The sequence below is a fragment of the Procambarus clarkii genome, chromosome 51, assembly GCF_040958095.1.
Source record: "Procambarus clarkii isolate CNS0578487 chromosome 51, FALCON_Pclarkii_2.0, whole genome shotgun sequence".
Classification (NCBI taxonomy): Eukaryota; Metazoa; Arthropoda; class Malacostraca; order Decapoda; family Cambaridae; genus Procambarus; species Procambarus clarkii.
In genome coordinates this window covers 18370867-18383167 of record NC_091200.1, presented here as the reverse complement: position 1 = coordinate 18383167, position 12301 = coordinate 18370867, and the positions used below count along the sequence as shown (strand labels likewise).

Below are 12301 nucleotides of genomic sequence, written 5' to 3'. Positions count from 1 at the left end.
TTGATTGTATGGTACTTGCTCTTGTTCTTGGTAAGAACAGGACACTACTGAAGGTAGCAACTGAGAGATCATAGCTGGGAAATAATTTAAAGTAAATATTTGACCTTAGATAACACTGCTTAATAAGAAGCAGCTCAGTTTTATCATAAGTGTTTTAGATCACTGGCGGCTGTGTAAATAGTGTTCACTTCACTACTTTTTTGGACATGCAGGTATGTTGTGAGGGGATTAACTTTGCAGCTTCTCAGAGAAAATGTTTAAGCAAAGGCATAATACTAATACTGTGCAGTTTTAGGATGACATGTAATGAATGCTTTAATAGCTGATAAGAAGGCAAAGCAACTTCTATGAGTGGAGTTTAGTCAAACCTATACAAAATTTATTCATGTAGTGTGGTCATTATTTATATTAAACTACTGTTTACTTTAACAAATTATTTAGCTCAAAAAACACATACTGTATATGAGAGAAGACTCGTCTCACTCTGTCATTGTATGACAATCACACTGCAAAATTATAGATATTGTATAGTAATTACTGTAGCCTACTATCTATAAAGTCATTTGCATAGTTTTGTATACAGCGTATTGATGTTTAATGCAGACTTTCTACAGTTTATTGTTTAATAATTTAACTGATAGGAATAAACATCAAAAGTTTTGAATATTTTGTAATCTGTTTCCATTTTACAATTTTTGTATAATATTCTTTTGATAATGGCCTTGTTACAGGTATGTCTGTGTACCTTAGTCCGGCACAAGCCACGTCTGGCACCCCAGGTGGTGGCCTCAGCACCCTCCTTGCTTGCTCCTCCTCGACATCATGCCAAGACTCATCAGCTTGAGGCCCTCTTGTCTTCCACTGTTACTCTCTTAACAACCTTACCTAATTTATGCTCTCCAGCTGGTAAGCTCTTGCAAGTTTTTTTTTTTTTTTTAGCGGAATTAATCAGTATTTATAATTATCACTTAATTTATAAGGTGTAGCATGTTAAATCTCCTTCAGACCTATTTTGTACACCTTCTTGACATGGTGCATGTTCATCATTTAAATGAATTGGAGACAAAAATAAAGAGTTTGATGAAAGTGTAAATAAATTGAATATGTACATTACTGATGTATTTTCCAAATATTTAGCCTTATTTAGAATAGTTTACTAAATAATTCAAATGTTGTTATTCTTCCATCATCAGTATAAATTTTAAGCACTGAATTACTTCTGATGTAGAACTTGATGCTAACCCCCCATGCAAAATATCACACTTGTATATTATTGATGTTGCCCTCTGCTAGGTGGAGTTGCCATCCTACCAACCATTTTATATCTGCTTACGGGTGTGTTACGAGAATGTGGTAGCAAGTCGCGTCCCAGCCACAGTCTCCAGAATACTCCTGCCCTCATGACCAAAGTCTTGGATGCTTTGGCTACACTGGCTCGGCATTCTTATGCCCGTGATCCCAGATCTAAGGACCAGTGGTGCAATCTCCTTCAGTCAGCTTTGGCTAACATTATTGATCTTAGCAAAACTTGTAAGTGAAAGTTTTTAATAGAAATATTTAATATTTGCAATAAGAAATAATTTTAGGATAAAATTAATTAAGGAAGATACTAGGAGATGCCATTAGCACTCACTCAGGTTAGACACACTTGTGTATGGTTAGTAACTGGATTGGTAACTGCTATAGGCTATGAACATTGCCTAATCCCAGACTGCAGGTCACCTTAAACAAGCTAATTCTGGGTTTTCTCTCTCTAACTGGGTATATACAAACTCAAACTTGTAATTTATTCCTTTTGTCCTGTCAATAACTGACTTTGTTCTTCATCACTTGCTGGACATGCCATTAGAATCAAAATTAAATTGTTTAGTGTCTAGTCTTTGAAAACATATTCATGACACTTTCATTAATTTGTAAGGGTTCTAGATTACTAATCTATACCATGAGTGAATGCCAATGTCTGTTTAATTGTCTGTCCAAAGTTGGAAGCCAGACACTTGGGGTTAGTCTTGCCCATATTTGCAGCTGGAATGTTCTGGGGTACAGGACAGCATAGGGGGGCACCAGACTTCAAAAGAGAACAGTGTGCCAGGGTAAAATTCTGGTCCCCTACAATCATTAGTGGCACTGCCAGCCAAATAATCAGAAAAAAATGTAATTTTTTTTTTATAGAAATTTTTATACTCCGTTACTCACTGATCTCAGGAAAATTAACAGACATTTCCTGTTATTCAAAGTAAGGCCGTTGTCCCATAGAACACGTAAATTCAATTCACTGCTTCCTTCCCCTCCTAGAGAAAACTGAAGGTTGGCCCACAGACTCGAAAAGGGGAACTGTTATATTCTGTATGAATGTCATTATTATTATAAAAGTCATATTGACACTTGCTCTTACTGGGTTGTTAGTAATATTGTAGGAGAGACAGATATAGACACAGACACACGTGTCTTGTTACATCTCTATCAATAGAGATACTAGTAGTATGTCTACTCTCTCCTTCCATAGAGAGACATGGATAGAGATTGAGGGAAATAGATATATGGAGATAAAGAGGGGAGACAAGAGACAAACTAGGAGGGTACTAGGGTACCCCCCCCCCCTTAGTTTTTTTACATTTAAGGTATCTCCAACTTTTGTGTAACCCCATTTTACTGGCATGACAGTAAAGTATGATACTGTTCTCAATATATTGTTAAATAATATGCTGCCATTCTCTTAAAGTTTTTTGGAGTAGCTATTTTCAAATGAGATTCTGTACTGTACAAGTCCTGATATAGTCTCCGTGGTGTAGTGGTAAGACACTCGCCTGGCGTTCCGCGAGCGCTATGTCATGGGTTCGTATCCTGGCCGGGGAGGATTTACTGGGCGCAATTCCTTAACTGTAGCCTCTGTTTAACGCAACAGTAAAATGTGTACTTGGATGAAAAAAAAAAAACGATTCTTCGCGGCAGGGGATCGTATTCCAGGGACCATAGGAATTAAGGACTTGCCCGAAACGCTACGCGTACTAGTGGCTGTACAAGAATGTAACAACTCTTGTATATATCTAAAAAAAATATGTTTTGGGAGCAGTGCCACTGATGTTCATTGTTGTGGCACTGTATTTCTTAATACTATACATAGTTTCTTGGTTGGTCAAATAGTCAAGTGTCAGAATTAGATTTTTTGTTAATTAAATTTAATCAAATTTACAAAATCTCAGTTTGGGAATTTACTTTAGTAATACTGTAATAGAAATAATATACTGTTCAGTACACTGTTGTTTTGGGTCGTTGATGCAGGCGAAGACGAGCGTGTAACAGATGAAGTAGTAGTCCTTCGAGGCATTGCCCAGTTGATCCTTCATGCTCCACCTTCTGTCAGCAGACCTCACAATCTACAGTATCCTGCAATTAACTTGTTCAAAATGGCCACACAACATCCACAGCTTGATGTAAGTTTAAAAATTTTCATTGCATGTATTTCTTTATTCATTGTTATTATTGATATAATAAATTATCAGAGATTATAAATTTGAGACGGGAAATATAATTCTCCACTTACTATAATATAATATAATATAATTGAGTATAGTACAATTGCTTTATTAATATGTAATGGAAATAATATACTGTACAGTACACTGTTGTTTTAGGTCATTAACACTTTCGCTCACCCCGCACGCCACCCCTCAATAGTGCGATATGGGACCCAGGGTGTCACAGGAGCGCGCGTAAATTCTGAAAAGTGTATACTCTCCAACTTTGTCACCTTAATTCTCGTCCTACGAGATTAAATTTGGTATCATTGTGTTCGCAATAGAATTCTCTACAGCACTAAATGCATATAAACTCCAAAAGCCCGGCTAATTACCCGCAGCAAACAGAGAAAGTGCAAACGAGTTACCCAGGAGCGCGCGAACGCGATAAAATGTTTTCACTCTGGTCACCTCAATTTTTGTCCTAGGTCTTTCATTTTGGTCTCAATGGGTTCGCAATAGAATTCTCTAGAGGAACATTAGCATATAAAATATAAAACCTGGTCACGCTCCAACCGCCGACGAGTTGAAGACGGGCCACGCGTTAGCCGCGAGCGAGCGCTCAGACGCCTTCCAGCTACACTCCCAATTCCCTCCCTTTTCAAGCCTTTCTTTCGCAATTTTCTTCCTAGAAGGGCCTTGTTCATGATCACTATCCATCGTGGAGTAAGGGTAGATAGTTTCTAAAGCCGCAGTAAGAAATATAGCCACGGAAAATAGCCGAAATGTTCACACGTTTGAGATGCGAGGGGAGGCGACATTGGTCACAACAGTGGAGCGAAAACAATGGGCCCACGGCATGTGCCAAGCCACCTGAGGGCCACGAGGCTCAACAAAGAAAATGGGAAGACATCGGCGCACATTTTAAAACCAGTCCCCAAAAAATTGGATAAAAACCTGATTTTTGGCGATTATTTAAAGTGGATGACGCAATGCTGCATCATCCCCGGTATTACCGACAGTAAACGGATGACGCAATGCTGCGTCATGCCCGGGCGAAAGTGTTAATGCAGGTGAAGATGAGCGTCTATATATAATATATTAATTGGAATAAACCAGTTTAGAAAGAAATTATATATACAGTATATATATACAATTCAGTACATATATAATACAGTTGTAGAATAATTTTGTTAGGCATGATATGACAGGCTATAATCATACTTGTACAGCTGAAAATCTAAAATTTGATTAAACAGTTGATTTTCTCAAATACGGCAGGGTCAGTCAGAAACGGTAACCCTTTTATCTTCTGAACTAAAATTTTGTACTGTAGTTGATAAAAACTAAAGAAAATACCTGAGCATAGAAATTGTAATGTAGAGAGGCTTTTGCTTGCATTGGTTTGTGTGTAAAATAATGATACAGTACTGTATTGGATACTGTACATAGTTACAATACATTTATCTCTTGTTAAATTAAGCATTATGGGTTTCAATTTCATAGGTACGTATCCAGTGCATTCAGACTCTGGAATCTATCTTCAGCCACACTGATAGTGAAATATCAACACCCTATATACATGCCCTGGCACCACGCATCTTGGAATACTTACATGAGGCACATAGTAATGTGTCAAGCCAAGCAGAGCTACAGCTTATCACAGAGAGTTTGAGTGCTATGGAACTTCTGATACCAAGAACTTTACCAGAACACAGTAAGCTTACACATATTTTTGTCAGTGTGTCGATAATTTGTATGAACATTCAGGTAGGTTCTGTAATAATCAATTGCTGAATCAAGTTTAATGTGTGCTCTCCGACTCCTTCCACATGTTTTATTAAGCATCTTGTGGAAGAAAATAGTATACATTCCAAGATATAAATTAGTACTGTAGTAATAACATTTTTAAACATTTTAGGTGCTGGAATGTATAATATTTTATTACCACACTAGGCAGAATTAAAGGTGATACAGCTACTGTATACTGACTGAGCAAAATTCAATGAAAATTAGCCATATGAAGATAGAAGCTGGAGCAACTAGGCAAGTTTGCTCGGGAAGGTACATTTCATTTACTCTCACAACTTGCTTTTTGAGTTCTCCAATTTGGTTTCCTGCCAACTGACAGTCTGAGGTCAAGCCCAAGGCACAAGACCTGAAGACAGAAGAGGTCACCCTTACACCACAGCTGCCAGATAAGCATCATGTTGAAAGGTTTTCGATAGAAAGGCAGCCAAGATCCACACACTGACACTGAAGACGAGAGCACTTTATTAGAAAACTTTTTGCAAATGTGCAGGTAGACCTCCAAAAGCCTCTGGCTCAGCTCTTGCCAAAAATCATTACCAAGAAGGATTTACTAAATTTTTATTATTTTTATTATTGTGAATTATATAATACTGTACATGTTTCAGACATGTAAATGATATATAAATAATGGTTTTGTATGCATATAAATAATAATAATAATAAAAATTGATCTTTTCCCTTAACTTTTTGAAACGGAGGGCTGGTCTTGATAACGCAGTGGAAGCTAACTGCAGTTTTAGTACTGTCATAACATGTTAAACTTCTGCAGTCACCATGAATTGGCCTGGAAATACTCAGTGTCCATGGTAAAGGCCATTCTTTCATCTATAGACTGTGCACCACTAACAACAAGGTTCAGACTACAATGTTGTGCAAATCACTGGTAAACAGCTTCATCCAAATTATAATGGTTAAAAAGTTGCAATGATTTTGTCACTTTGTTTTATTCACATATTTTGATCTGTTTCTCCCTTTTTTCCCCTGTTGTCAAAAAAAATTAATAAAATTCCTTTTCCCTGTCCAATCCCAAATATTTTTTCTGATCCCTTCCAAGTCACAATAGCTTGGTACTTTCTCCTGATAGTTTCCTTCCCCTTATGTTAAAAACATTACTAGTACTATATCAATACCATACTATGCTGCCCTCTGCTGACCTTCCCAATCATGATCACATTTTACTAATAACTCAGCCTTATTGTCCTTGGTAAGGAAGCTCCTCTTACTCTTGTCTAATGTATCAATACTACTCTTGCCACACAACATGGCTTCTTTGCAAATAATGTTATATAAGAAAAAAAGTAAGTGCAAAATGCTTTAATATTGAGAGGTTGGTCTGCACTCATACAAGGAAAACTGTCAAGACGAACCCTCATAGCATGTCGATAACTGAAAAAATATAACTTAAGCTAGTGTGTACAATTTATAAAAAGAGTATGATTACCAAAAATAGAAAAAAATCTAGTGATGGAAATTAAGTAATGAATTGATGATGTAAATTTTACCATGTCCCCTGTCTGGAATTCAGATTTTTTTCTGTAGAAATCCGAATTTGGGAGGGAAAAGCTGGTGAGGCAATGTGATCCATTATATGGAGGTTGCAGTGTGTATCTGTAGCTGTCTGTATAGGTGTGAAGAACGTAGCAGACAAGAGTTGACTGTTGAATTCATTATAATTATTCATTGTATCTGGGGACAGGAAGCCAGAGTGTATTTATTCACATTAGGCTTATGTCAAGGTTCCCCTCCAAGGTTGAATTACTGACCCCGCCCTTTCCCCCAGGATGCAACCCTACAACAAACCGACTAACTCCTGGGTACCTGTTTACTGCTAGGTGAACAAGGATATTAGGCGATAAGAAATGTGGCAAACTATTTCTTTCCCAACCAGGATTTGAACCCGGAATTCTCGATTGAGAATTGAGAAGCGAACACGACAGTACTACAGTGACCCTTATGCAGTTAGACTAGAGTTTACCGCTTATGTTGCTAACGTTATTTTAGCTATTAAAAGTACAACAGAACAAAATTTATGACCTAAGACTGTGAATTATGAAGAAAATTGGTTTATGCAAATTTTCCTAAACTTATTATGAGTTCCAGTACTTCCCTCTAAAATAAGTACAGTACAGTATGTTTTGTGAATGTTCTTAGTTGAATTATGAGGGGTCTCAATTCTTTCAGGAAATGAGCTTGTTGGAGTACTGGTTGGGGTCATGGTTGGAGCTTTACAAGACACTAATCGCCTAAGTAGTGTTAATCAACCAACTCGTCAGGTTCATCAGTATGCTCTTGCGAGACTTCAGAAAATTGGACCACAATATCCTCAGGTATGAGTGCTTGTTTGATATTATGACTTGTACACTATTGAATGACACTTCTTTATAGCTTGCTCATCATTGGCCTTGCATATAATTTTCCACAATCTATTTATATCGATTAAGCCATTGATAATCATCCCTTATTCACTACTTTTTAAGTAGTCATGCATTAAATAATTATGCTTTCAGGAGTTTCGTACGGTTTTAACAAGCAAACCAGAGTTGCGTCTGAGACTGGAGAGTGCATTACGAGGTCAACAGGAAGCGAGGAACAAGGTTGACAGCTCAATGGTGCAGGATTCAATACATCAGCCAACTATAAAGTTAAAGACTGATTTTTCTAATTTTGCTTCCAAGATTTAGATTTTTTTTTTGGTTATACATGTTAGGTACAAGTCAAAATGTGTGTCCAATAACAAATTGTTAAATTACCCTCATTTGGAGTATACTGTTTCAGTCAGTACTGAGAAGTGATCTAATCAATATTAAATTTTAAAGAGGCTTTACGATCAGATTGTATGTAGTATGGAAGTAGAATTTCATAGTGATTGTGTGAATGAAAAGGTTATGTTAATGAAAATTTTTCTAGACGGTTCTGTGTAAGACACCCAGACTAAAAATTTAGAAAATGTTTAGGATATATAAAAAATATCTTGCTGGTTCTTCCATTGCTGTACATATTGTTGAGCACCCATTTGTAGATCTTAGTTCCTCAAAACAAATAGTATTTGTTTGCAAATATTTGCATGAAAAAGACAAAAAATGATTAAATAACAGAATTGTAAGGGAAATACACAAGGGTAAAGTACAAGGGGCTAAAACAAAGGGTAAGCAATTATTAGTATGGAGAGTGGATAAAATATTGCAAGTGAGAAAGATTTCATGTGAGCATAATGGGTATAGAAAAAGTTAGAGGGGACTGGCGTAGGCAATTCTGTTGTTAGGTCATCAGCCAAGGGCTGCATTTACTAACATTTCAAGCTCTTAAGCTGCATTTGGGCTAGTAACATGTAGTTAACAAGTGTTCTCCAAAAGCATGCAAATGATACTCTTCAAATAGATGGCATTTCTAGCAGTAACACATTTACAACTACCTGTACTTATGTAAATGTAAGTAGTCTTGTATCAAAATTAAGATTTTTTCTTTGCTGCATGAAAAAAATAGCAATTAATACATGCATGGATAAGTTAGTATCTTCACACACTCAATGGTGCCGTTATATTCTGCATACGTTATGATACAGTAAATTTGAAGCCACTATCATGTAGATGTGGATAGCTGAGAATATAATTAGTTTGGTATGCAAAACTATGATTACAAATATATAAAGCAAGCAGAGTTAAGATGATTTTACTTTTTTAGCAAGTTGTCTCGATAATAAAAAATTGGTTAAACACATCTGAAAATTTAAGTTATATGACAAAAAAAGTTTTATGTAGAAAATCAGTCATCTGTAATGAAGCTTTTGGTGTGAATTGAATTTAAAAGATATCCTTAAGCAACTGAAAAATAAAAGTATTGCACTTAAAGTGACTGGACAGGTTTAGTGTGATGATTTATCACAGTGCACGAGAAGCTAACTACAACAGCCCTAAAATGAAAAAATAACATTCTTAACTATAAAGTCTCAGTTTTTGCCAAGAAGCATTGGATTTCCAAAACTATTTGGTGTGAAATAGTGTACAATAGGCTGCACTTTTAACAGATTCATATTTTTAATGTGCTTTTTATTTTGTAAATTAGCCTAAGGTTTTCTGTATATACATATATATATATTGTATGTGTATTGATAGAGCTTGAGAAGGCTTTTTTTAAATTGGGTATGCAATCTTCCCTCAGACGCACTCGAGGATTGCATCCCATGGATGGTGCATAAACACAGGTATATCTAATTACATAACCAAAGACCATAGTGTATATTTTATTCTTGTTTTATTTAGTGAAAACTCCATTGATTTGGCAATCACATTTATTCATGTCTTTAATCATTCCACAAAGAAATATAAGATTTGTAATACTAATTACAGTACCAGTAGTCTTTTTATTGGGGAGCCCTAGAGGCTTCCTGTAGCTATCTCACTGAGATTGCTCCAATGTACGTGTCATATCGGTCGCATGATTTCTGCTTAGCCTACCAGGAACCAGCGCCAGAACCTGGTCCCCTCACACAAGGCGCAGAGAGCAAATGATATTCCGCCATATCACTGGCACAGCACCAGAAAGTCGGCAAAGCTTTACACACAACTGCTAGAGTCACAAGACTCAAAAGCCATGAAAACACCACTATCCAAACAATACAAAAGAAATAGCTAGAACCCATTAGTACCGAATGCTGCCACTAGGTGACTTGGTTTAGCACCAGCTGTCAAATCAGTTCTTTCGCTGTGTAGACAACACCAATGCAGTAGCCCTACTTTGTCGCATCACCTTGCAGCAAGTATCATTGCTTCTAAACTAAGTACAGGCCATCCTAGGACGTCATGTGAGGGCTTTTTTGGGGGGGTAAATATATCATTCCATTATATTATTTGCTTCATGAGCATGTTTCCAGTTTTGTTGTGTGGACTTTTTTGTGCTTCAAACTGCATACATCCAGTAGATACTTCCCTGTGTTTGTGAACATTGCTCTTGCACTTACAAGAGTTCCTTCTCTGGGGTGTTCAGAGGTTCATCCTTCCTATGCCAGGCCACCAGGGTGGAGTGCCTTACATGTCTTCTGATCTCTGTTTAGGCCAGTTGGGGGCATTCATTATGTTGTGTAGGATGCATACTAGGCACGAGTGGTTTGCTTATACGGCACGCTGCAGGCACCATTTTGCATCACAGATAGTAAGGCAGCTTGTGGTTCTTATTTTGGCAAGTGTCCCCTGTGCCTGGGATCACATGGCCCTTCTATTCCCCAATAGGTCTCAGGCAAGGTCATTTATGCATAAAGAATGGCCCATTGAGCCCACTCTCACCCACTGCAAGTGTGAAGGATGTTGGTCACCTTTACTTCATGGTGATTACTTTCTGCCTCTGCCATGCTACCTGTTGGGTTGATGACTCTTATGATCTTGAATTATGATTCCTCTCTGTTTCTGCTTCTGAAGTAGAGGAATTTCGGGCAGCTGTCACTTTACGGGCAAGGTTTGCCTGGTTTCAGCGTTTACAGCTTTGTGCTCAAATGGACACCTCAGCCCCAGAACTGGAGGTATTGGATCTGCATTTCTTTGTTCCCAGGCAAGTGTGGTTTGCCCTGCTCAATTCCTCCCCACGCCAGGTGAGCGTCTTACCACTACGCCACGGAGACTGTTAATCTTGTTAATCTCTTCTGCCTTTCGTCTGAGATTCCTTTATTAAGGGAGTGTTTTGGCTGGCTCTTGCTTCCAGTTGTCTGTAAAGCTTTGCTGACTTTTCTGCATGTTTTCCCAGTGAAATGTCATTCTGCACCTTGCATGAGGGGGGAGGGCATTCTGGTCTTTGTAGGCCAAACTGAACTTTGCAGCCGATATAACACAGATTGAAACAATCTCTGCTGTTATTTATTCCAATCTTGTTTGATTAGAACAAACTACAGGGATCAAGCAAAAAGCGAGCACTGGGACTACCAGAAAGAAACATTTCATCACCTTCAAAGCTGGTTTATTATTCCTTTTATTTTCTCTTAATTGTGTGTATTAAGGGCAAGGAATGTCATGATAGTACACTGTACTGTACTAAGTTTGTGTTGAGATTTGATTTGATTTAGTCCACCATATTTGCCAGTTTTTTTTTATAATTTTCAATAATTTGTACAAAATCCAGTTAATTTAATTTTTGTCATGTCATAATTCTAAACGTGCAGCGGCAAAGTTTTTAGAATTTAGTGTGTAAAACAACTGCATTATTATTTGCTTTTAATTTTATGTTCATGATCGGGTATGCTAAAGATTTTCAAGGGGGGTAAAAGCTTGATAATTCATACCTTCTTCCGTCCCAATTAGTACAAATCAATGAAGTTTTCAAAAAATTTACACAAATTTACTAGTAAGAATATTTTATAATATTCAATTAAGGACAAGAGAAAAATTAGATAATTTTTATTTGCATTAATGCCATATAATCTGCCTACACGTCTTTAAGGCATGCTAAGTATTGATACAATTTTAAGGTAATCTCAAGTATTTTGACAAAGATATTTGATTGCCCAAGGACCATATTTAGCTGTTCCCCATTCCTGCCACCATTCTCTATTGTTATGAGTTTAGAGTTCCAAAATATGAACCAGTGGAAAAGCAATGTGATATTACCTTGACAAGTTATTAAGTGTGGCAGTGTACTGTTATTTAGGTGTGGCAGCCCATTTTGTACGCAAATAAATATTTAAACATTATTAATGATAAAATAGCATTTAATTTGTGTGACGTTTGAGACTAGCAATAAACCTTAGTTCATTACTATATACAGTATTTCTAACCTTAAAACACGATCCAGTGACTAAGCAGACCGTCCTCCAAACAATAACCCAAAAGTGATTCCATGCACCCGCCAAACCTCCCGTGTATGAATGAATGAAAAACGGTTTACACACACAACCCGTCCTCGACTCGAGTCCATTACATCCAGCGGCCAGACCAGGAAAAAGGTACAAGAACCCCCACTTATACCAGTCCAACCAAACAGTAAAGGCCTCACAATCTGGGAATGGTGTCGCATATGGGAAAATGCTCAGACCATGCTGATACAGAGGT

General features: G+C 37.2%; 1 protein-coding gene across 1 annotated transcript in view; it reads left to right on the top strand.

Annotated features, from left to right (window-relative positions):
* LOC123774551 (HEAT repeat-containing protein 5B) overlaps nt 1-12008 on the top strand; it is a 45545-nt gene extending 33537 nt beyond the window's left edge. The window contains 6 exon segments of the mRNA XM_045768903.2: nt 732-906; nt 1294-1530; nt 3283-3434; nt 4965-5175; nt 7452-7597; nt 7778-12008. Coding sequence (XP_045624859.2) covers nt 732-906; nt 1294-1530; nt 3283-3434; nt 4965-5175; nt 7452-7597; nt 7778-7951 — 1095 coding nt within the window. The 3' untranslated portion in view covers nt 7952-12008.
* Nucleotides 12009-12301: the final 293 nt, after the last annotated feature.